Source organism: Ailuropoda melanoleuca, chromosome 5 (genome assembly GCF_002007445.2).
Source record: "Ailuropoda melanoleuca isolate Jingjing chromosome 5, ASM200744v2, whole genome shotgun sequence".
NCBI classification, from domain to species: domain Eukaryota; kingdom Metazoa; phylum Chordata; class Mammalia; order Carnivora; family Ursidae; genus Ailuropoda; species Ailuropoda melanoleuca.
In genome coordinates, this window is record NC_048222.1 from 101,888,207 (window position 1) to 101,914,995 (window position 26,789).

Consider the following 26,789-nt stretch of genomic DNA (forward strand, 5'->3'; position numbering starts at 1 on the left):
GACTGGATTGAACTCATGCCCTTTAGAGAAGATTTGTTTCCCTTCTGCAGATCACCTGGGTACATCATCAAGCAAAGACTAGCTTAAATGTAATTATTGAGGATTTTAAAAACACACAGATGTAATAGTATGGCTACCACAAATTCAGGCTTAAGTCAATGAATCCACAGCAGAGACTTTTTCTCCCTTCCAACCAACACCAAGGTCAAGAAAAGCGGGTTTCTGTGCATCCATTTTGAACTTGTTTTTATTTTTAAATATTGATCACTCACTTGGAACACATAGCCTTTGGATTTATAGCTTTATTCTGGTTTTCCTATTAGATTCTGCATTTTTTGTGGGTTCAGTTTTCTTCCCTTGTTTCTCATACTCTGTGCAGCTATCAGAGATGAATTTCAAGGAAGAAGGTTGTCTTAGAGACCTTTGGAACAAAAATGGGCTTTTAGCGTTTGCTTACCTTCCTGGATTACTGTTTTCAGTTCTTTTTTGTCCTCTCAAGATTCCTTACTAGTATACCAACTCAATCATGCATTTCAACACACACACAAGTTAGAAAGCATTTTAGTTGTTTTTGTTATGAGGTTTTCCATACTGCTGTCAAGAAACCTTTTTAAAAACCTTTAATTATGATATTAAACTCATCTTTCACATCACCTTTGGCACATAATCTTCAAGCTTATGTGTAAAGTTACCTAACATAGGTTTTATGAATATATGTATTTTAAGCCATATAACAGTTAAAACAGAAAACTGGTGTGTGTGATAAATCAGTAAAGATCTCTAAGGTTATGGTTACTCTTCTTAAGGGTAAAAATGTGAGAAGGCCATTTTATTAGTTACTGACTTAATATGTTCTGATAAGAAGGATCTTTGATGAGAACCTTATATTCTGCCCATTTGTGCCAGTCTTTGCTCTGTCCCATAGTCACAAACCAAAGGTTTATGTTTGTGTTCAAACTGTTTGTCACATCAGCCTAAAAACATCTACTACTCACTCTACACCAGCAGGAATGTTGGAGTTTTACTCACATCGTATATGTAAATAACAAATGGCAGTATTCATCCATGATTTGGTAGGTTGACATAAACCAAAAATGATCAAACTTGCCATGTGTGAAGTATGTTGTTTTAGCAGGAGACGGTTTCAAAGCTTTTGGGTAACATAAATATTTATCACATTCTGCTTTGGGTACGTTCATACGCATGTGCACAGTTCGTAATGGATTGACACTACCTGATTATGCTATCAAGCAGTTAGCATTTGGAGAATCTTCATCTCATTTTGGTGTGTGTTTTATAACGTGGGCAAAAGCTACATGTGTACGTATATGAGAAAGAAAATAGTACTGCAATTTCATTCTCAAGTTATTCTAGAACTTGCGCGCTAATGCGTAAGAACGAACATGAAGTCGATACCCATGAGGCTTGTACTGGAAGGAAAACATGGACTTCTGCCCAGACTGAGAGCTCGGTAGTTCTTGCATCTCACCGGTGACAGTAAATCCTTGATATCTCTGAGAAAAATATGCGTATAGCATCCCAGGCAAATGTGGGTCTGGTAGGTGTGCCAGCCTTGAGTCATCTCACAGACGGGTTATTGTCTTTCCTACTTACACAACTTTCTCAGCATATGCCAATTATTATGCCAAAAATAAAAGCCGAGCAAGGAAAGCATTAGAACTGCAGAGCCATTCCAAGCGCAAAATTCCAATTATCAAAGCCTAAACACAAGCCTTTTATTAAAAAATCCACTTTGATCTGCGCTATAATTGGCACACTTTCTACCAAGTGACACTGGCAATTTAGTGTTGCGTTTCTATGTTATTTTTCTTTGGCTAAGAGTAACAGAACATGATAGCAAGCGGAGTGCTCTGCTCAGTGGAGATGGAGTGCTGGATGAGAGCTTGGAACTACCTCGGCCTGGGGCTTCTCTGCCGTTTGGGGGTGCCGGCTTAGCCCTTGTTTCACAGAGGTTTCTGAAGACCAGTTTGTTTCATTACTAGTTCATCAAAATGCATCTTAATGAGTTTTCCAGCTACCAATGGTCAAATCTATCCTAAATTTTCTGCCAGGGGTGTCGGTCACATCAGACTGTGGCTTGTAAAAGTAATCTGGTTTTCTGAATTGATAACTGATGACAATAAATGAAAATGAGTTTATGGAAATTTTACATTTTGTGGTATAGTGAGTTCCTTATATAAAATATATTTAGTTGCTCTTGATAACAGAAGAGAAGCTATAAAAATCTGAAAACACCCAGTACTGAAGTTAGAACACTAGAGCAGGGCGTGATTCCTGTTAACATCCAGGTAAGTATGCAAGAGCCTGACATTTTCTTGGACCAGGATGGTTGTCTAAGGAAACTGGTTCAGATAGAACAGTAAGAACTGTGGCTTCCAGGCCTTATTTCTGGAAACAGTACAGGTTCTTCACCTGAAGATCAAACTTTGATTAGTCCATGGCAATTAAATGTTTTCTTTCTAAATTCAGAGCTTTTGTAGATATTCAATTTATACCTGATGATGAAAGGGGAGAGGATCATGAATAGGACACTGGAATCTATATCATGTTCCTACACAGGAACATTCTAAATACGCATTAGAGTACTTCTCCCACAACTCGACAAAGTCATTACTAATATCCCCATTTTACAGAAGAGGAGGCTCAGCTCTGTAGAACCTGAATAACTTACCCTGGGTCACAAATGTAGTGGTGGTAGAGCCAGGTAATTTACCTAAACTAAGTAGCCAGGGCTAGGATTTATGCACGGTTTCAGGTGTCTCAACCTGCCAATCAGTGTTCATTCAGTGAATCTCTATTCAATGGAATTTCTGACAGTGAAAACAAACTAAATAATAAAATAATAATAATACTAAATTCAGTAAGAAATTTGACAGTAAAAGAGAGAACAAAAACAGAACAGAAAGTAGAGAAGGAAATTAAATCAGGAGGAATTTTCTTAATTTGGGGGAGAAACTCATACAAGGCATAAACCCCAAAAGTCAGTTTCCCTAACCTGTTACTACTTTGTAAATGAGGGTATAACATGTATTAATGGATGCCTTCTGTAGGCCAGACCCTGAGCTAGGCACTGGGAATATGACCGTTGGTGTAAGAGATAGGCACCCATCCACGCCTTGTAAGCTTCTAAACCAAGAGGAAGAACCAGTCTGAAATAGGTGAGCACAGTACATGCAGGTGCTCTGTGAGAGTCTGTTACAGGCTGACCACGGTATGGGGCTGGTTGATCTGGAAAGATCCCTGAGGAAGCACAGAAGTACAGACCAGATGGAAAAGCATGCATGGTGACCCTAAAATGAGCATTTGAGGAACAGAACATTTATGAGTGTTCTGAACACAGCAGAGAAAGCAATGTGGGGAAGGGCAGGAATGAGACTCCTGAGGCAGGAGAGGCCCAAGCACGTCCATCCTATGGAGGTTAAAAATGCTGAACTTTGGGGCGCCTGGGTGGCACAGTGGTTAAGCGTCTGCCTTTGGCTCAGGGCGTGATCCCGGCATTATGGGATCGAGCCCCACATCAGTCTCCTCCGCTATGAGCCTGCTTCTTCCTCTCCCACTCCCCCTGCTTGTGTTCCCTCTCTCGCTGGCTGTCTCTATCTCTGTCGAATAAATAAATAAAATCTTTAAAAAAAAATGCTGAACTTTGTCATAATCATCATGGAAAGCCATGGAAGAGGTTTCTATAGGACAATGACAGTGTCCATTTTTATGATTTAGTTCAGAATGGGAACTGGATTAGTAGGGAGACCAGATGAGTGATGCCATGGGACCCTTCATGCAGGGGAGAAGGTGGGAAATGCTGGTGGCTCGGAGGAGGATAGCAGCAGTGACGATGGAGGGCGGATTCAAGAGATGTTTGAAAGGTAGACTTTGCAGACATGGGGATGGACTAAATATGGAGAGAGAAGGGTGATTTCAGAGACAGCTTCCACATTTCAGCTATTTCATAGTTTCTTTCCCTCCTACATGTTGGAACCTTGCAAATACCCCCACATTCTCAACTTTTTTCCCAATGACCCCAGTGAGGAGGGAAGGGCAGCCAGCCAGCGGGAGACTTTGAGGGACAGATGAGCTTGCGAGCATAGGAGTGAAAGATGATTCGCTTTTTAAATAATGAGTACAACACCATTTTCTTTTATTCTTTTCTCCCTCGGATCAAAATAGGAGAACTCACTGTGAAAGAACCCAAGTTTCTCGATTTTGAAGTCAGACATGAAGTACGACTCATCGTTTTAGCGGAAAGCAGGGGGCACAGAGCCTACAGCAAAGTAGCAGTCCTGATACAAGATGTGAATGATAACTTACCATGCTTTGAGCAAAGCGTTTACCACGTGTCAGTGTCTGAAGGCCAGTTCCACAATGCTCCCATCATACAGGTAACAGAAATGGGTTTTGTGTATGTGTATGTGTGAGTGTGTGGGAATTATCATCAGTCTGCATCAAACAGCTAAAGCCTTTTTCTAGGACATAAATTAAATGTTTCTAGGGCATGTCCAATGTTTGATGAACTGGTTGAAACCTTAGTTCGAAGGACGTCTGGAGTTTCTGAGCTCACTCTTCTTCCTCTCTTCATCCTGTGCTGTTAGTGCCCACCTGCTTCCTCTCGAGACTAGGAACTCTAGTGTCCAACACTAGCAGCAAATCCGTAGGCGCACAGAAGTCAGCTCAGCTTATCATGTGTACAGCTTAGAGGGGAAGTCAGAAAGTAAACATATAATTTAAATGCATATAAGTCATGTTAAATGGAATTGCCCATTTAATGTCATGAGAGAAAAGAGGAGATACAGACTCTTCCTGGAGGAAAAGCATAAGACTTCACAGAAGAACGGTAACTGCACTTGTTCTCCAAGGGCGAGCATGCACTCGCCAGGTGGAGTTGCAGCCAGACGAGCATGGACAGAGGCACGGGCCCATGGAAGAGCTCCCTGCATTCGAAATTTGCGGACATTTCACTTGAAAGACACAGATCCACTGTTCCCGGGCCTTACCCCATCTCAGCAAAAAGGCCTAAGCCATGAAAAAAGAAGATCTGTTTTTAAGGCAGTCTCATTCAGGCTCTAAGACCCACTCACCCTTGATAGTCTCTTTACCTGCTTCAGGATTTGGACCCAGTTCTACCTTTCCCTTCACAGTTGAATTGCTGTTTTGTCTTCAAGACCCTGGACATTAGGAAACGGACAACCTCTTGAGATCCACACAGGAAATCTGTATAAAAACCCCTTCCTGGCAAAGTCCGCAGCTCACCGGGGCATTCCCTCTGGCCTCTGTAACCCCACTGCTGCGATCCAACACCTAGTGATGATTACCCCCCTTCCTCTCCATGGCGATGGGGTCAGGGAGCCAGATGACATGTTAGTACACCTTCCGGCCAAGACCTCCCACAGTGCTCTACTGTGCAGCTACCTCCACCTGCATCTTCAGAGACACGTTCCTTTGACCTTCAGTCCAGTTCCCAGATGCACAAGTTCCCCTCTGTTGGTGCTGACAAGACCAGTGAAGTCTCGGCCATCTTGAAGTCCTGGCTCTGTGTCCCTGCCACCCCTCCCCCCCCCCGCCCGCACAGTCCAGGATCCCTAGGATTTCCTCCGCTGGTCTTGCAGACTTGTGTTGTATGACAGGGCCTTGATCGCTCCAGTCTCAAGCCTGTTCCAGAAATGCTGTGTCTTGACTTTCGTTTCAGCCATGACTGAGAAGAAGGGGAGGGCATTCACTTGCCCCATCTGTATCACTCTGCACAATGATACCTGTTTAGGGTGGGATGGCAGAGGCCTCCAGTGCCACTGTGGGGCCTGCTTTGTCACAGAGGACCCCTGCACCAGGGCTCTTTATCGTTCATGCTCTCTTGGAGAGAGCTAGGCTGCTCCATGTGGAACACAAGAAGGGGAAGACACCCCTTCCAGATAAAACAAATGGGAAGGAGCCTGGCCCATCACTGTGTCAAATTAGGTCAAATTTCAAGAAGGCTGAGGCAGGGACAGATACAATGAACTTTGTTCTTCACATCTTTAGATCTTTTCATTTTTTCCAGGAAACCAAAACTGCCATTTGCCTGTGTTCTGTTCAGATAAACAGGAATGTCGAAGGCTCTGGAGTTCTGGCACTTGCGGTGGTTCTTGCTTTTGCCACCACACTGCCCATGCTCCCCGCTTTTGGTGACAGCCCGTCAGCTTCCTTTAGGGACTGCCCATCCTCTGTCAGCTACAGTCTTGGTGAGACTGTCAGTCAAGGTGGTGACCTGCCCTCTGCCCCCTGCCAAAGTCGTTGCCATCTGCCTCAGTCTCGTGTAGGCTTTCTCTCCCTAGGATTTGAATCTCGAGTGGTAGGACACCAGCACAGAAGCATGTTCAGCCGATTCGTCTTGGTGGCAACAAGTCAAAAGAAACTGTGCCCCAGGGTGGCCCAAGTTCTTGGCCTTCACCCAGACACTATCTTTTTGACACATTTTTCCTGGTTAAGTGAGCCGTAGTGGATATGTGCTGCTGCCATCCTCAAACCCTAACGGATACACCTCCTGGGAGACCTGTTCTTGGTAACACTTTGAAGCATGTGGACCCAGGGGACATGATGGATCTTATTCTGTCCAGATGCAGATGAATTTCCTTCCCGGGTGACCTCCAAGGAACTGCGTATTGCTGCGTTTCTTTATAAGTAGCTGGTTTGTGTGCCCTCCCGCTGAGGTCCTTGATGTCCCACTTGGGCCACTCAGGATCCCCTGAGATCTGGCAATAGCACAAAGGATAGATTGAGAGCAGAAGGAGTTCGAGGCCAACACCCATCAGGACATCAGTGTTGGGACAGGACAGAGGATGATGGGAATGTGAGGTCAGGCCAAGGCTGAGGGGCACAGAGGATGAAAAAAAGTAGAAAAAAATTGTAATTAATCCATCGACTTACTCTTAAGTAAGATCTTAAAATCACTAATAGAATTAGTTTTTGATTAAAATGTAATGCAGCCTAAATAATAGATCTCCATGGAGAGTGATGCAAAACTTTTGTCTCATCCTCAACACTACGTTGATAATTTACCAAATAAATGATCAGGATCTAAATCTGTTAGCACTAAATCTAGGCTGTTCTATTAATTAAAAATCCTTCTAAAATGAGACTTTCAATAAGATATTTAAAAAATCCACATATGGCCTATTTCACAGGCAATACTTTCAGCAGGAAAAACAACAAATTAAAGATTACCATTCACTCTGCAGATTTCTTTCCTTTTCTGGTACTGGCATGAATCTAAATATAGTTGGAAATCTTCTATTCAAGCAAATTAGAATTTTTTTTCAAGTACAGTACCTCATTTTATTTTACTTTATTTTATTGCACTTCACAGATATTGCATTTTTTTTTTTTTTTACAAACTGGAGATCTGTGGTAAACACGCATCAAACAAGTCTATAGGCACCATTTTTTCAACAGCATTTGCTCACTTTGTATCTGTGTCACAGTTTGGTAATTCCTGCAATATTCACACTTTTTCATTATTATTTTACTTGTGATGGTGATCGCCAGATCAGTGGTTTCTTGAGATGGAATCTATACCTGGTGAAGTTGCTGTGAAAATTGTTGAAATGACAGCAAATGATTTAGAATATTCCATAAACTTCGTTGATAAAGCGGCAGCAGTAGGGCGTGAGAGGATTGGCTCCTATTTTGAAAGAAGTTCTACTGTGGGTAAAATGATACCACCCAGCATCACACGCAACAGAGAAATCGTTCATAAAAGGAACAGTCAATCAATGTGGCAAACTTCATTGTTGTCTAATTTTTACAAATTGCCACAGCCACCCCAGCCTTCAGCAGCCACCGCCCTGAGCAGTCAGCAGCCATGAACCTCCAGGCCAGACCCTCCACCAGCAAAAAGATTACGACTCACTAAAACTCAGATGATGGTTAGCATTTTTTAGCAATCAAGTATTTTTTTTAAATGATTTTTTATTATATTATGTTAGTCACCATACAGTACATCCCCGGATTCCGATGTAAAGTTCGATGATTCATTAGTTGCGTATAACACCCAGTGCACCATGCAATACATGCCCTCCTTACTACCCATCACCAGTCTATCCCATTCCCCCACCCCCCTCCCCTCTGAAGCCCTCAGTTTGTTTCTCATAGTCCATAGTCTCTCATGCTTCATTCCCCCTTCTGATTACCCCCCCCTTTTTTTATTCCTTTCATCCCCTACCGATCATCCTAGTTCTTATGTTCCATAGATGAGAGAAATCATATAATAATTGTCTTTCTCTGCTTGACTTATTTCACTTAGCATTATCTCCTCCAGTGCCGTCCATGTTGCAGCAAATGTAGCAATCAAGTATTTTTAAATTGAGGTATGGACATGGTTTTTTTAGATATAATGCTATGCTGTTGCGCACTTAATAGACTCCAGTATAGTGTAAAAACTTTTATATGCACTGGGAAACCAAAAATTCATTTGACTTGCTTTATTACAATATTTGTTTGATTTTGGTGGTCTGGAATTGAACCCGCAATATCTCTGAGGAATCCCTGTGTTTTCGCCTCTTGCCTAAAATTGTAGTTCAAAACATGTGCTACGCTGAATAAACATTATGTGCAAGTCCTTTGAGTGAGACTGCAGAACACTTTGCCTGCCCATTACCTACTATATTATAAATGTGAGCCTTGGCCATTTGTTGCCATCCCTTTGATCACTGTTTTTAAAGTGCGTTTGACAATCCATGATTCTTTCATGGTGCATTTGTCTGAAAAAGTCTTTTTTTTTAATAGTATTTTTTTATTATATTATGTTAGTCACCATACAGTACATCCCTAGTTTTTGATGTAAAGTTCCATGATTCATTACTTGGCGTATAACACCCAGTGCACCATGCAATACATACCCTCCTTAATATCCATCACCAGCCTATCCCATTCCCCCAACCCCCTCCACTCTGAAGCCCTCAGTTTGTTTCCCAGAGTCCATAGTCTCTCATGGTTCATTCCCCCTTCTGTTTACCCCCCCTTTTCTTCTTCCCTTTCTTCTCCTACCGATCTTCCTACTTCTTATGTTCCACAAATGAGTGAAACCATCTGATAATTGTCTTTCTCTGCTTGACTTATTTCACTTAGCATTATCTCCTCCAGTGCCGTCCATGTTGCAACAAATGTTGAGAAATCGTTCTTTTTGATGGCTGAGTGATATTCCATTGTATATATGGACCACATCTTCTTAATCCAGTCATCTGTTGAAGGGCATCTTGGCTCCTTCCACGATTTAGCTATTGTGGACAATACTGCTATGAACATTGGGGTGCATAGGGCCCTTCTCTTCACTACGTCTGTATCTTTGGGGTAAAACAGTCTTAACCCATCTCGCAGATTAAATCCTGACCTAATGGAAGAGCTGCTTCCTCACAGGTTTTTGCAGCGGACCCAGACAGTGGGATGAATGGCCTCCCTGAGTATTCCATTCTGTCTGGCAACCAAGGGGAAGCGTTCCGCATCGACACGCTGAGCGGTGTGATCACAGCAAATGCGCTTCTAGATTACGAACTCACCAGCTCTTACAGGTCTGTCCCAGATTCAGATCCGTTCACTTCTGTATTCTGCTTATTTCTGACAAAATTGTTGCTTTGGCCATGACTTCCTGTTATGTAAGCTTCATTGTAAAATGTGATTCCCTTTGATCGAATCTATGATCACCCTTTTGATATGCTGAAGGAGTCTTAGAAAGTATTTGCTATTTGGAAAAGGTGATTAGAAGAACTTTAGGGTTCCTTGTAGTTCTTAGCTCTTATGAATTTTTGCTGCTATTAAGTACTAAATGAGAGACATTAAAAAGGACTGTATTTGCAAAATGCCTACTGACCGACAGAGCACTCTGCAACTGGTTTTGGTTCTTGTTTTTAAAAAATAATGAAGGCTGAGTGACATTTATCCTTTCAGTTCTTTACTCGGTTTCATGGATGAAAGTACAACCCTGTCATCAGGTCCTTGTTGCAGTGCTGTGTTCTAATAGAAATGATCTGGTGAAGCACACGTTCGACATTGAATATATTTTGTGCAGTGTTCCAGGTACAGAATTATGCAGAATTCTATAAAAGAGAATAACGGTGCCACAGGTCTTCTAGTTATTTTAAAAAGTCAGTGCTACAGAAGTCTAGCTATACTTACAGATACATTTATGGCATCACAGTCTATTAAAAAAAAAAAAAAAAGGAAAGACTCTAAGGAACCAAAAATGTCCGGGCCCGGGGAATTGCCTCAAACATGGTGGCCCAGCTTTCCATGGAATTCCACCCTTTGACAAGAGAAGATGGTTTCCCTGTGAGTGCCACTGAGGAGACAGACCTAGCTACAGGGGTGAGTGGGGGAAATAACAAGGTGCATGCACTACAGGGTTTATTCTCAGGGTCTGTTGGAGTCAAGGCACACTCATGTACTGAGACGACTTTAGGAAGAAAACCTAAGAAATGTAACCTTGTCGCTCTCTGGAGAAGTGGTCACAGCGGGGGTGGAGGGGGCAACTGGGGTCAGAGGCTTGGCTTTCTCATTGTGCATTTTAGTATATTCATGTCATATTTTGTATGTTCTTCCAAAAGGCCTTGCACATACAATGTTTCCTTTAATGCTTCCGGTCTCCTCCCGAGGAAGCCCACTTAGGCATTCTCTCCTCCACTGCTAAGACAACTGAAACCTGGGGCCTTGCGGGGCGGCAGATCCATTTAGTGATCCAACAAGGTCAGGCCCCAGGGCTCTGCTGGTGACTCACCCTGTTTCCCCTGTGCAAGCTACAGAGCAGACCTTCCACACGGGGGAAAGCAGGCCGACCAAAGACCTGAGTGCCAGTGTTCTCTTAGGTCAGACTGCTTTCATGTGTAATGAAGGAAAGGCGGTAGATCCCTGTGGTTGAGCCGTGAGAGCCGATTACAACGGGATCTGTTACAGGGCAGCCTGGACTAATTAACCTCTGAAAACCTTCCCGGCTCTCGGATGTTGATTGTTTCGTTCTTTTTGTTTAATATATTTCAAAATATTACTTCAAAAGCATTTAAAAAGCTTAAGACCTTACCCTGTATTAACAAGTAGGATTTTTTTCAGTAATATTTTAATGTAATCAATTGTTACGATGCTTATTGTATGAATATATTAAAACCGGCTGTCTAAATATGTTAAAGCCCATTGCGGCTACGTTGTTTCTACAGCCATCGTAAGCATCAAGCGTTTTCCTCTCTCTCTAGATGACTGCAGGTCAGTCTCAGCCTAGTGGCACCTGCGTGATCACAGATTCAGAGATTATGGAAGGTCTGCTGTGTCCCAGGAACTAAGCACTTCGGGATTGTAATGGCTTTCTGTCCTAATGTTCTTCTTACTCAATGGAGCTTAATTAGCAATTAAACCAGACTCCTTTAAGCTTTTTCCTATTTGCGTCATTGTTTCAATGTTCCCAACATCTAAATTGGTCCCAATATTTAAAAGTGTCCCTTTCCAATTCCCCCTGAGGAAGAGAAGCAGGAGCTGAGAGAATTTTAACTATACGCACACTGCCACAGAGAGATACAGAGACAACCACACACACACACACACACACACACACACACACACACTCACACTCATAGTCTCCACCATCACCAAGGTGAGGAAATATTTTAAACCTCCCCCCTGTTCAGGTTCTCCCCTTCCTCCACTCCTCCACTCCCTGGAGGCTTCTCTTCCTCTTTAGTGCTTTCTCTAATACTTCAAGTAGTGGGAAATACAGGATGATTGTCTCCTAGTCTGTTCCATCGTTAGTGGATGCTTTGGAAATGGTAGCATTCTGCTTTTAACTTTACTTTTGAAGTATTGCTATTTTGTCCAATTGAAGAAAATATTCCCAGTTCTAACCCTCTGTTTTACAATATAAAATGGGGGGGGGGAAGATATTCTCAGTTATGATTATAGTCAATATACTACAAATAAAAAGTTAAATAATCTTTGGGCCTCATACTAAGCTATGTATAAGAAAACTCAGTGGAGAGGTGATGGCCAACTGTAAAACAGACCCTAAGTTCTGTCTGGCTGACATTTCTGAATTTTAAATACTACTTGCAAAGCCTGAGGCTGGAGATGTGGAGACACATGCAACTTTCCTGTTCTTAGGGAACTCAAAAATCAAGCACCATTATAACCCATGGCAGGAGGCATATTAATAATTGCAATAGTTGCCATTTATGGAGCTGCTTTATATGTCGAATTCTCATAACAGATTAAGATTTACAGAAAGAGGAAATTAAAGTTCAGAGGATAAAGTTGTTCGCCAAGAATACACAGCTGGTAAATGGTAGAACTGATGGGATTCTTGCCCGGGTGAGTGGTCCTAGTAGGGCTTCATATTGTATTATGTGAATGCATCTGCAAAGTGCATACCTGTGTATTAACGAAACGCAAAACAAGAAAGAAAAACTTTAGGCAAATAAGAGTTAATTTAAAGGTTTAAATATTCAATTTCTGTAGCGTAAATATTCAAGTTCAAAGAGCACTTTATTGCCAGGAGCAACGCTAAACTCATGCTCTCCACTGAGAGCTCATTATGACCATGAGAGAATTACTGAGAAACAACTATGTATACAAGGTAGAAAGTTGACTGAGATGTTCATTATTTTTTCCAAAATACATGACTCATAAACAGCAGAGCTAGGATTGCAACCCCGTTCTGTTGACTCCCCATGAAAAGAATAAAAGACATTTCAGGCAAAAAGCAGGAAAGTCATGGATATGCAAAAGTATTTATATGGTATGTTTGGAAGTAACAAGTGGTACAGTGCACCTGAGAAGCACCTGAGTGTGGAGTAGTGAAAAAGAGATGGGGGTGTGGAGGAAGAGGAGGAATGCAGCCAAGGGTACAAAGTGTCAGTTACAAGATAAATAAATACTGGGGATGTGACCCACAAAATGATGACATCATTAACACTGCAGTGTGGTATAGTTGAGAGTTGATAAGAGAGTATTTTTAAGGGGCACCTGGGTGGCTCAGTCAGTTAAGCATCTGCCATCAGCTCAGGTCATCATCCCAGGGTCCTAGGTTTGAGCCCCGTGATGGACTCCCTGCTCAATGGGGAGCCTGCTTCTCCCTCTCCTTCTGCCCCCTGCTCATGCTCTTTCTCTCTCACTTTTTCTCTACCTCAAATAAATAAATAAAATATTAAAAATAGAGTAGTTTTATGAGCTCTCATCACAAGAAAAATCATTTCTCTCCTTTTTTTGTATCTATATGAAATGATGGATGTCAACTAAATTATTGTGACAATAATTTCACAATATATGTAAGTCAAATCATTATGTTATCCACCTTAAACTTACACAGTGATGTATGTCAATTATTCCTTAGTAAAACTGGAAACAAACTTATGATGATCTGAAAAACAAAACAAAACAAAAAAGAGGCTGGTAGGTCGCAGGCAAGTTTTGAGGGACTTTATATCCCATATAATTGAAATTGTACTTGATTCGGTAGGCCATATAAAAGTCAAAGCAATTGAGTGCATGTATTTTTAAAAGACATCTGGTAACAGATGCATTGCCAGACAGAGGACCAGCAGCAAACAGATTAGTTAAGCTAGATGATGGCTCTGAAGGGCCTGCTAAGGAGAATGAAGCAGTGGGGATGGTAGGAGGGAACCTACTTACTAAGTGATTCAGGTATGGAATCCATAGGAACGTGGTCAACAGTTGAGTTTATTCAACAAGGAAAGAGGTAGAAAATGATTCTGAAATTTCTTCATAGGAAAGGCAGGAATTAGAATTGGGGTTGGAATGGGGTTTGGGATTGGGATTGGGATTTTTTTTCTGGGTATTTTGAGTTTGAAGGGCTAGTGCAAGAACGAAAGTTCAGACATTCCTTAGGCATTTAAGATACTGATCTGGAGCCCGGGGAAGAGGTCTTCATCCAAGATTTAGATTTCAGATTCATCCAGGGAAAATATGTAAAGCGGAATTACCCAGGGAAAGTCTGCAAGATGAGAATGTGGGGGATTCACAGTACTTGAGGATCAAACAGACAAATAGAAGCCAGTGGAATAGAGTCAGGGAATAAAAGGAACAGAACCTGGAAAAGACGGTCATGGAAACCACAGGGAGAGGTTGGACTCCATAAAAGAGAAAGGTTTCAAAATGTGTTTGGATTAGAATCAACTAGAAGTGTTCCTTATTTTAAGGAATTTAAGATGTTATATATAATGTGTGTGTGTCTTATTTCCATGAGCTCTTTCTTGATCTTTCTACTTTTCCATAGCATCTTGTTCTTGTTTCATGCCTGCATTGCCTTCTGATATCTCTCCAAGGACATTAATTAGAATTTTTAAATTTTCTTTTGTTCTTTCAAGATCTTTGTTTCTGTCAGGTTTATTTCTTCTCCTTGTCTGTTCTCCACTCTCTTTTTCATGTTGGAGAATTTCTGTAAGTAACTAATGATCTTCGGTTCTGAGTGAGGCAATAGCAAAGTCATCAATCTCTGAGTGGGCTGGCAGACCTGATCGACCAGCACACTTCACTTTCAAGGTGAACCAGAGAGGAAGCTGACTACTTTGCAGGACGACATACAAATGACAGTATAGACAGTTCTTTTTTTTTTTTCCTTGGGGGGGGGCTTTCATTGCTCCAGGGACAGATCCTCAATATTATTTACTTTGAGCATGAAAATCAGACATCTTTTTCCTGGGAGTGAAGAGAAACGGGCAAGGGGAATTGATTGTTCTGTATTTTGAGTTTACAAGAATCATCAACCTATTTTTAGCTCAATATCTCACACCACCCCTTGTCATGTCTTGTGTCTGTCATTGGTTAGGTGGGGGCAAATCTGTTCCCCACTCATCCCTATCTCCCTCCAAATATATTTCAGTCTGTGGTTTCCTGTAACCACTCCCAAATCTGCTTGCATTTTTCAGAAATTTGTTGAAACTTCTCACTACTTCTATCCACCAAAATCTTCTTCCATTTTCTGGTAGCCTTATGGACATATACCTTATTTGACATTCTCTGCTATCATTATTGTAGACTCTCAGGAGGAAAAGAGATAAACCTGTGTAGTTCTAAACAGAAGTCGTAGCTCTTCTTTACATAGGTGTTTCTGATGTTGGCTGATATTTTTGTTTTTCGTAGAATTTCAGAAAGAACATGTAGTTCTGGGTAGACACTTAAGATGCTGTTGAGAGGGACTTTTGAAAAATCACCTACCACCTTCAGTATTTGTTAAGACAATCAGAAAGGATACTGCCTTGTCAAGGGCCCATCTAAAGCTTAAGGTGATAAAAGAAGCTTCCCGTGGTTGATAGAATAGGAGAAATATGCTCTGAATTAGAATGGGCCGGTTCTAAATCTGGTCAGTTTCATTTATAATCTCTGCTGATGTACTAATCAGGGCAGCAGTTCTCAAACCTGGAGCCAGTTGGACTGGTTACAACCAATAGTTTTACAAAGACTGCCAAGGAGCCATCACAGAAAACTTGAGGTCTCACAGAAGTTATGCGTAGAATCTTGGTGGATCTGCCTTCATAATTTTCATCTGTTCTTCAAGCTATTGAGGAACTGTTTACTCATCTTTTTTATCTTGAAACTGAATTGTATATTTTCCTCCATATCAAAGATTCTCATTTTTTTTAAGTTGACATATGCATTATAGAGAACCCTTGACACTGTAACGTTGTAAAAATCAGGGTGGTTGCAGCTATAGTAGAAGAATTGGCAGAGCCATAACTTTGATGTTGTCTTGGCTGAGCTTTTAGTATGACACTGGGGAAGGGCAGGCCACAGAGGCAGAGAACATTATGATTTGTTTATTTTTAGTAAAATATTTCCATATGTACCTGACTTATGTTCATGCTAACAAATTTTCCACATGGAATGATTCCTAAGCTCCAGAAGTGTGAAATTCAAGTAGTTGTTTTGCTGATGTCCCAGCTCTGATAGCGTAGAAGGCAGCCTGTGTACTTCACGAATAGTAGACGAACAGTGATTATTTGCTATTAAGTGGGATTTAAGCCAAGACAAAGTTGATGCTTATTTTACATCATTTTAAAATGCAAGATTGGAAAGATAGAACACTCATCAGGTAAGCTAAGGAAAAAGAAAGTAGAAATGGGTCAACTTCCAAAACTCAGTTTCTCAAAGGGTAGTCTCAACCATGGGCTAAGACTAACACCACTTCTGAGGTAAGGATTGTCTTCTGATTGACAATTCGCATCATTCCTCAGCTACCCTCCTGGATTCATAGTGTTTAGAGGGGAGTGAAAAGCTAATGATTATACATTAGGGTGGAATAGATGCAAGGTAAGAGAGGCATGTTGAAAATATGTAGTGGAGCTCAGACAGAACACAGGCTTTCCAGTCAGTCAAGACCTGGGCTTGAATCTTGGCTCTGTCCTATAATACATTCATAATCTTAGAGAAAGCTTGAGAAACCAGCCTTCAACCTTTTATTTTTAAAAAATCAAGTAAGATAGCTTACCTTCCCTCAAGCAACTTACAGGAGAGGCAGATAATCAATCAGTAAGAACAAAGGGTGAGGACTACTGTGTCAGGAGAATGTACAGGGTGCTGTGGAATAGAGAAAGGGGCATCCGAATCAGACCAGAAGTCAGGGAAATCTTCTCAGAGATGTGAGCTTTGAAAGATCAAGAGCATAGTATAGGGACAGGAATTCCAGGCAGATGCCAAGTCATTGGAGGTCATGTGTATGTGCTCAATACCTGGACTGCATCTTCTAGACATGGAGAGCCAAGGGAAATTTTCAATAAGGAAGTCAGGGTTTCAATTCAGGATGTTGGATGGAGCAATTGAGTGGCAGTGTGGGGAATCGACAGGGGCAGATGAGACTAGCAGTAGGAAGATTGATGAACAAACAAGTACGCCAGGTGGGAAAGGATATAATGAAGATGAAACATTCCAGGTAAAGATGATGAGGGGATGAGGATACAGAGACCAACAAAACCTGAAAGTCCCATGTCCCAGGAAACCCTTCAGTCCAGGAGGGTTGATCAGCCTACCTGAGGCTCAGAAGGCAGGATAGAAATGGTTGGGAACACTGAGCCAAGTGTATTCAGGAGGTAAAATCAGTAAGACTCACAATTAGCTGAGTTTTAGAAGGTTGGTGACAGAAATGGAGAAGTTGAAGACACTAAGAAGGTTTTGAATTTAGTTGCTGGAGAGAGTTGTACCATCATCTAAGAGAGAGAAAATCACTGTGTATAAATTCTTTCAGCTTGTCGACTTTCCCCCTACTCTGTAGTTCTAGCCAGTCATGCATTTTTGTATGTGTATTAATCATGCAGCACCGTCTCTTAATTCTACAGTTTCTATTGATTTTGAATTTGGATCTAAAAAAAGATAGAAATGCAAAGCAATCTCTTAGTGGCTCTATCTTTTGTTGGTACAGTAAAATGGACATATGTTGTGATATCCAGGCCATGCATGGTAGGGTGGAGGGAATCTATTTAACCAAATAACGCGTATTGGTGTTTGTACTTTTTACGTTGTCCTTGGTAGGAAAGGACTGAATTCTACAGTCTGTCTCCAGAAATGGCTCATTTGTTTTAAATGCCACATGACCCCCCTGGTGGCTTGCTGGATTTGATGCTCTAAACCCATCAAAAATAAATAAATTTCAGGCTACCATTCTTTTTTTTTAAGATTTTATTTATTTATTTGAGAGAGAGAGAGCGCAAATGAGAGAGAGCACAAGCTGGGGGGTGGGGGAGGCAGAGGGAGAAGCAGACTCCTTGCTGAGTAGGGAGCCTGACACAGGGCTTGATCCCAGGAGCTAAAAGCAGCTACTTAACCGACTAAGCCACCCAGGCACCACCAGGCTACAATTGTGATGAAATAAATTTTTAAATGATGCTGTTTAGAAAAAGCTAGGGGGAGAAATAAAAGTAGCTAGTCAGCTCCTTTGTACGTTTTCAACAGGATATTTGATATTTATGTTGTTTTTCTAATTCTCTGGATAATGGATTACATTTCTTGATTCTTTTCCAAACCAGCTTGACTGTGCAAGCCACAGATAAAGGGATGCCCAGGCTTTCTAGTACAAGTGTGATCAAGATACAGGTGACTGATATAAATGACAATGCCCCAGCTTTTCTCCTCTCTGAAGCAGTGGAAATTGCAGAAAGTAAGTGTGCCAATCTGGAATCATGGTTTTAGCTTGTGCAATATCATCTAGGCAGGCATTCTATTCACTATGAGTACTAATCCTCAAGAACCGTGCAACATGGACAGCTTCTGTCTTCGTTTTACGGAATAGAAAATGGATGGCCAGAAGTTAAATATCAGATGTCAAAGATGTTAAATGTTGAGGCTGGGATTTCCCTTTAAGTCATCAGGAGGCCAGTTCCCCCGCTCAACCTGCCATTCCACACCGATGCTTTTGTGTGTGCCAACATTTCTCAAAAGCAAAATCTACTCCATGAAGGAACACACTTTATTGACTGTGACGATCATTCTAAAGCTCCTCTGAGAAGAAGCGATGTCCTTAGACTGACAATTTTGTCAGTCTTTGCAGTGAACAAATGGCAAGTGATAAGTGAAGGGATGTGCATTTCAGAGTCATCACTTTCCTCTAGTGTAAACTCAACTTCAGCATTGACAGAAAAATTTTACCCACATTCATGGAAGGGGTAGAAAATACAAAAGTTTACATGATATGCTAATTAATCCCAATTGTTTGGGTTCCTGGGTTCTATGACTCTATAGTATGCAATCCCGAAGTTTGTCCATGGTCAGTGGCTGTAATGGTAAATCCGACCCAACTCTATCATTGAAATTGCAAAAAGTGTGGGCCCCTCTCTTGCCTCTCTCCTTTCGCTCTTAGTATCCAACTCATTCTTAAGATGTTTCTAACATTTTAGGATGTTCAGTTTCCAAGCAAATTACCCCTCACAGAGGGGTATATTTGTAGATGTATAGGGATACCTACAAATACTCTAAAATAGTCTACAAAGAAAAAATTCTCCAGTTCCGTTGCCTCTCACCCATTTGATATGCTTCCATTTGTTTTTACTGAAGGTCCTATTCTTAAGTATGTGCATTAGCATCAAAATGCAACAATGTGCCCATTATAAACACATCACAAGAACAAATGGCACAAATCAAAACATATACTGAATAGGGTAAGGAGTGGTTGATGCCCGTCTGGAGTGTTCAAGCCTGAAATATGAAAATTACAGGAGTCTCATATATAGGGGAACTATTCTGAGTAGCTTGGCATCCTCTTTCTACCTGCACCGTACTCATAAGCTTAGAGACAAGGTCCCTTTTATGACCGTTTAGACTAAAAGAACAGATGTCATGTGTTAGGCATTTAGCATGCCATCTATTTTGTGATATTAGAGATTTGCTTTTATCACTAGCACGACGTATACTTTGTCTTTCCATAGTCTGGATAATTTTGAGAGTCAGATTTTAAGAGAAGGAAGCAGTGCATGTGCCACTCCAAAAGCAATAGTTTTATAAAAATACGTATAAGGAACTAAATATTTCTAACTTAGTATATACATACTGTCATTTAATGTTTCCAAATTGTATGCTTTGTATTAATGTTCTGAGTAATAACCTTCTTCCCATCCATATCCCCCATGAATATATGATTTTAATACAGAAACTACATAAGACAAATAAGTGGCTGAGAATGTTTCTTGGTCCGGAATTGTGTTGCACGCATATGATAAAAAATGCAATATAAAAATCGAATATACTCTACTTCCTCAATTCCCTACTCAGTGGTAAATTTGCACTTTATTGGGCTCATAAATTCTTCAGAGTTTTTGTTCAGCTCGTAATGAGCTTTGTATGAGAAATCATGCCAAGAAATAGCAAATCATGTTGGACTTAAAGTAAAAATGTTTGGGTTGAGCTATTAAAGAAAAGTATTTCAAAGGATGAATTTTAATGGAGGCTGACATTGGTCATGACTATTGCAGATTCTTTGCCTGGTGTAGTTGTGACTCAGATATCAGTTCATGATGTGGATTTGAATCCAGCTTTCATCTTCAATTTCGCCAAAGAGAGTAATCCTGGAACCAAGTTTGCTATTGATCGAAATACTGGAACAGTGGTGCTAGTGAAAACATTGGATTTTGAAGAAGCTTCCGAATATGAGCTGTTCATCCAAATTTCGGATACCATGCATGAAACAGAGGGAATGCTCGTTGTCCGTGTGGTGGACGTCAATGATAACCCACCTGTATTTTCTCAAGATTCTTACCAGGTAAAGAGCTGAAGGAGATCCTGAAAGCAGAGCCAAAGTGGAAAAGAATAGGGAATAATGGAAGCTTACCGGTGTTGACAGACTGATGTAGGCAGACAGTATCCATAGGTTTTAGTGCCTTAGTTGTTGTTGAGGGCTGGATATTCAATATCCTGGAAGCTCATATGGAATTGAAGAGCTCATTCAATTCGGTTTCTTAGGGACTTATAGCATCATTTTTTTTTTGTTTTTGTTTTTTTTTTAGTTTGTAGGGATTAGAGTCCAGTTGTTCATAACAATCAGAACTGGCCTAATATTTGCAAAGGTATCAGACAGTATGGTGGTTTGGATTATCAGCACTTAATTTGGGAAAACTCTTTCTTTCCTAGGCATATTTTTGGAATATACTGATGAACATTTTGCAGAAACAAATCATAAACAAAACTGTGAAGTGGAAATTTTATTTTTTTAAAGCTTTGTATATGTTTATAGAAGTAAGGACAATAATAGCATTCAACTAAACCCTTGGAAATGGGCTTCAGGACTTCTGAGTTAGCAAATGCATGGTTTAAGCGTAAACACAGAAGGGAAACTAACCTAAGTAATGGTCTTCTGTATGTAATACGACAGTAGTGGTTTTATTAACTATCCTCTACCACGCAGAAATAATTTAGAAGGATTTTTTCATAATAAAAAAATCAAAACTAAATGAAATTTTTAAATTTTTGTGTTTTTGAATTCTGAAACTACAAAACAATGTCCTTAATATATCAACCCTATGATTTACTATGTGTGTTTTCCATAAATAAAATGAATGCAAGGATTTTGCTCTCGGGCCCTGTTCATGAAAATAGCTCTAGCTTGTAAGCACAAGGCTCATTTCTCTCTTTTTCCTTCAGGTCACTGTTCCCGAATTGGTGCCTGTGGGATACTCAGTGCTGACCGTGGCAGCCACGGATGTAGAAAGCAATGAGAACATTACTTACAGAATCCTTTCCTCTTCTAGGGAATTTTCAATTGATCCAATGAATGGTGAGTTATTTATTGTGGCTTTAGTGTTCACGGGTTTGAGTTACAGGGTAGAAGCCTGAAATAATCTTTTCCAAATGCTCCTAAAATGTTTCCACCTCACCCCCCTGATATTATAGATGCCACCCTTCTTATGTCTCTTCACATCAAATGCTGTGGTAGCAAATGCTGGTGTTATTTCTCTTCTCCAACATCTCAATGGCTGGAAAGCAAAAGGAAATGATTACATGCTGGCAAAGGCACAGAACTTCAGAGACCCCAATGTAGTAAACACCCAGCTCATCAGTCCAACCAAGGACAGTTTAGGTAATTATCCTGGGCCTCAACAAGCATCAAAATGAAAGCAAAGGGATTAATTTAGTACTGAGGACTTCGTGTTGTGAGAGTGTGGAAGCTTTTTTCCCAAGCCAAGTACATGAAGTTCAGTAATAGCATAATACATTCAATAAGGATAAGAAATTTAAAAAATTATTTGAGCATCTCTACTGAGAACAATTATTGCGGTATTTCAGTTTATTTGATGCCTTCCAAGGTTCCTTATATTGGTATCAGAGAGCAAGTCATTTGTGGTCATGAAATGTATTCAGGCAAGATTTCAGATTAGAACAGTTAAGAATTATATAGAGAAAGCATAACAATGGGTAGACAGTAAAAATTAAATTTGATGTGATATTATGATTACCAAAACATTGTCCCTAGCAGAGCACACTCTAGAAAAGAGCAGGGCCTGGGACGTGTTACACCATGTGTTCCGCATCTCTACACACTGCTGCATTATTTCATAAGTGAGAGCTGATTCAACAATGACCCTCAGTTTGATGGATAGTAAGTAAACTTATTGTGGGGATCACTTTGCAATATATACAGATATCAAATCATTAGGTTGTACACCTGAAACTAGCACAATGTTATATGTTAATTATATCTCAATTAAAAAAAATTAACCTTGGAATTGCCCCAAAGAAGAATTTAATCACGAAATGCCAGTATGAGGCCCATGGAGTGTTGTAACAGGGAGAAGTAGGTCATGTTGCCACACAGACTGTGGGTGAATGTTACTGTACGGATATAAACATGTCAGAAATTTGGCTCTTCTTTTCTCCTCTCTCTCTTTTTTGGGGGTGGGGGATGCACAGTGCTCAGATGACATCCACTGCTGTCCTGGCCACAACACATCACAGTGTGTGAGGTGGTCCCTCTGAGCACTTAATCCCAGCAACACTTTTGCTTACATGCATGACCAACAAGCTTTGCAATACTGATTAGAATGTTTTTCAAACATTAAATGGGGGTATCTGGGTGGTGTAGTCGATTAAGAGTGATTTCAGCTCAGGTCACGATCTTGGGGTCGTGAGACCAAGCCCATGTCAGGCCCTGTGCTCAGTGTGGAGTCTGCTTGAAATTCTCTCCCCTTCTGCCCTTTCCCCCTCCCTTTCTCCCTCTCTTTCTCTCTAAAGATAAGTAAATCTTCAAAAAACATAAAGTGTTACCAGATCAATTTAGTTCATGGTGAAACTCTACACATTTCTGTATTAAAAATAATAAAATGCATTAAATGTATTTCATCAATAAGAGGGAAATCCACTTGCTGAATTAATGAAGAGCTTTAGGAAAGACGCTCCATTATTACGCAATAGTTGTAACTCTATACTAACTCTATACTACTACTAGAGGTAGTAACTCTGTACACTACCTCCGTTTGACTAGAGTGAATGTCAACCAGTGTTTCCAGAATCAATATCTTTATACGAGAATGTCTCTATACATGTGTCTATGGAGAGTAGAATGGGATATAGATTTTTCAAATAAGAATACATTTTCTTAAAAAAATGGTAACAAGGCAGCTTATTATACAAAAATAAAGTTAAGAGACATTTTTGGCAAAGTCATCTTCAAGTGGTACATATATTTAATAGAGTGAATGCCAGGAGACTATTACTTCTGGATCTTAAGTGTTACCAAAAAATATAATATAAAAATTTAAAATTTCTATTTGGATTTACTCTTAGTTGTACCTTGAATCAACAAATCTAGCAAATAACTAAACTCATTAGTAAATATTTGATAAATGTTTACTGACAACTGGATCCTGAAAATTTAATTTCACAGCGTTAAAATGCTATGTCTTGTTTTTCAGGCACAATATTTACTATCAATCCTATATTACTTCTGGATAAAAAATCAACAATTCAGTTTCTTGTTGAAGCCAGTGATGGTGGAATTCCTGACCTGAGGGCTCTCACCTTAGTAGAGATAGAAATGCAAGATATGAACAATTATGCTCCTGAGTTTGCAGTAGAATATTATAATCTCAGCTTGAGGGAAGATGCTCAAATTGGAGGCACGCTTGTCACATTTTCCACCATTGACCATGACTGGACCCGTGAAAACACACATGCTGATTATTCCATCATCAGTGGTAATTCACAGAACAATTTCCATGTGGAAACTAGTTTCATTCATTCAGAATATCCTTATAAGCAAGTTGGTTACCTGGTGTTGCTTCATAGTCTAGATAGAGAAGCAGCTGCCAGTCACAAGCTTGTCATTCTGGCATCTGACCATGGCTTCCCTCCATTGAGCTCCACAGCCACTGTAGCAATAGAAGTACTTGATGTCAATGATAATCCTCCGAAATTCCACAGTCTGAAATACCACGCCCATGTCAAGGAAAGCACCCCCCTGGGGAGTCACATCACTGTGGTCTCTGCAACTGACCGTGACGTGGGTTCACATGCAGAAATCATCTACCACATAATCTCTGGAAATGAGAAGGGGCATTTTCACTTGGAAGAAACAACTGGAGTTCTTTATTTGATTAAACCTCTGGATTATGAAGAAACGACAAAATTCACTTTAACTGTTCAAGCTTCAGACGAAGAAAAGAAGCATTTTTCTTTCACAGTTGTGTTCATCAATGTCCTGGATGATAATGACCATGCACCCCAGTTTATGTTCTCAAGCTTAACTTGTGCCGTTCCTGAAAATGTGCCTGTTTTTTCCACTGTATGTTCTGTACGTGCTTCGGATTCTGACGCGGGTCCTTACGGAGAACTGGTCTATTCTGTGGTGTCACCCTGTTCCGTCACTCATGGGCTGCCTCGTGATCGTGATCCCTTCCTCATTGACCCTTTAACAGGAGATATTCACACTCAGCAAGTCCTTGACTATGAGAATGACAGTAAGTACTGTCTCACAGTGCAGGCAAAAGACAAAGGGGACTCAACAGCCACTTTAATGGTTTGGCTGGATATCGAAGGGATAGATGAGTTTGAACCCATTTTTACTCAAGAGGAGTATTTTTTCAACCTTCCAGAGAAGAATAAAGCCAGAGAGCTGATTGGCAGAGTGGAAGCGTCAGATGCAGATGCAGGTATGGATGGAGTTGTTCTCTACTCTTTGGAGACGCCATCGCCTTTCTTTCTAGTGAATAAAACTAATGGAAATATCTATTTGATCGGAGCACCTCCCCTAATAAGAAGTCAGTTCCGTGAACAAGACACCATTGAAATGAAAATCATCGCTCATAGCCCCAAACCAGAGTCCAAGTTCACAGTCTGTACTGTTTTCGTGAACATGTCTTCTTTCTCAGAAGGACAACACTCAGTCGTATCGGGCAGCGGCTTTTCGATCAGCCTCATAGTCTCCTTTTTAGTGTTTCTGATACTCATCTTCATTCTGATTGTACTGATTTTAAGACATAAACAAAAAGACACAACAAGCAATTACGAAGAAAAGAAAACATCATCATCCTTAGATATCAGTTTGAGACTGACCACAGACGGCAGCATGCTCAAGACCTTCCAGAAAACTAACGAGGGCGGTAATGAGGCAGTGCCCGTGGCCTCCCTGCCTGAGTGGTTGAGCTTAATAAGTATCATGGAGAAGGACATTGTGAATCTGTACAGGCACTCAAACTCCAGTGGCCACTGTTCTGTGGAAGGAGAAACTGCAGAAGATAAAGAAATCCAGAGGATAAACGAGCATCCTTACAGAAAAGATGCTGGCTCAGCTCTGAGCGACCGGGAGTCCAGGGTCCCAGATTCTGGAATCCCAAGGGACTCGGACCAGCTCTCTTGCTTGTCTGGAGAAACTGATGTGGTGCTCATTGCTGAAAGAGCAGAAACCAGCCACGCATTTGAGGAAGAAGATCGAGAAGGCTGTGGCACAACTTATGTTCAAAATAATGTGTTAACCCAGACATTAAAGAGGAGAGAGATAAAAGAGAGCATCCAGGCTGATGTCAGGAGAGCGTCTGTCTTTATTTCAGAAGATCAGGAAGCAAGGTGCGCGGCTCCTTCTACCCAGAGAACCTCTAATCACGATGTGAGAAGCAACTACCACTGGGATTATCTCCTCAGCTGGGAACCCAAGTTCCAACCTCTCGCCTTGGTATTTAACGATATTGCAAAACTAAAGGACGAACATTTACAGACACCTGGCATTCCTAAAGAGAAGTCTTTGGTTTTCCCACCACCTTTGATTACCGCAGTCGCCCAGCCCGGGATTAAAGCAGTTCCACCACGAATGCCAGCCAGAATCCCGGGGCAAGTGTTTCACAAATACCCACACTCCCCACTTCCCTACCATCTCACTTCTCTGCCTGAAGCCATGACTCCCAGCTTTTCTCCATCTCTTTTCCTGCTGACCGCACAGACCCCTGCCGTGACCCCACGGTCATCACGCGGCGAATCATCAGGAACACATCTGAGTGGTACAGGTCATGAACTTAAAGCAGAAGATGAAGTTGAAATATAACATGATTGTGATGTCAAAGCAGCTGCCCACCATTGGTCGTGAATGGTTGAACAAGACATTCTTAAGCTAGCTCTTCAAGATTGGTTAAAATGCAGTCAGGGTTTTTAGTATCTCCTCATTTAAGTTTCTCAAATTTTGTCCAGCCTTAATGAGAAGTAACCCCCTCTTTTAACCTTTCTGTTTTGCTCTCAGGACTCAAGTTTGTATGTATAAGTAGTGTATATCCTGTCATACCTGGTTTTCTGTATGATTTAATCTCCAAAGGACACCATGAACTAGAATGACTGCCAAAATGTTTCTAGGAAAATAAGTACAGTGCAGTCCAGTCACATTACTGCTGATTACACTGCTATATCTAAAATACATTAGCAAAGACTGAATAAGGAATGAATGTAGGACAGAAAATAATGGAGAGGGGAAATGGGAAACAATAAACTTAAATGTTAAAATGAAGTGATTTTTCTGTAGATCTGGTGTGTTTAGAGATATATTTCTCTCCTTTCCCCATATGCCACACTTAAGGAGTTTTGCCATAATTTGAATTTTAATATGGTGTCTTTTGAAAATCTAATGAGAAATTAAGAATGAAGTCTATCATAACTGTGCCAAATAAGAAAATTATTCCTGATTAAGTGAACCAGAAATGCATGTTCTTGACAGAGGGCCAGGATTGATAGAAGCAATAAGTATATGGTTGATTGCCACCCAGGACATATTTGCTTGGCCTTCTTTATAAACAGAGTGATGGTTTGTTTGTTTATTTTTCAGTGCTCTGCCTTACAACATGGTACAGACACAGGCA

At 40.8% G+C, this 26,789-nt stretch overlaps 1 protein-coding gene across 1 annotated transcript in view; it reads left to right on the plus strand.

The window, feature by feature from the left end:
- DCHS2 (dachsous cadherin-related 2) overlaps positions 1-26,748 on the plus strand; it is a 119,723-nt gene extending 92,975 nt beyond the window's left edge. Inside the window, exons 15-20 of the mRNA XM_034661732.1 lie at positions 4,186-4,397; positions 9,403-9,554; positions 17,997-18,127; positions 19,935-20,221; positions 21,100-21,232; positions 23,367-26,748. Coding sequence (XP_034517623.1) covers positions 4,186-4,397; positions 9,403-9,554; positions 17,997-18,127; positions 19,935-20,221; positions 21,100-21,232; positions 23,367-25,987 — 3,536 coding nt within the window. The 3' untranslated portion in view covers positions 25,988-26,748. The remainder of the gene's footprint in view (positions 1-4,185; positions 4,398-9,402; positions 9,555-17,996; positions 18,128-19,934; positions 20,222-21,099; positions 21,233-23,366) is intronic.
- Positions 26,749-26,789: the final 41 nt, after the last annotated feature.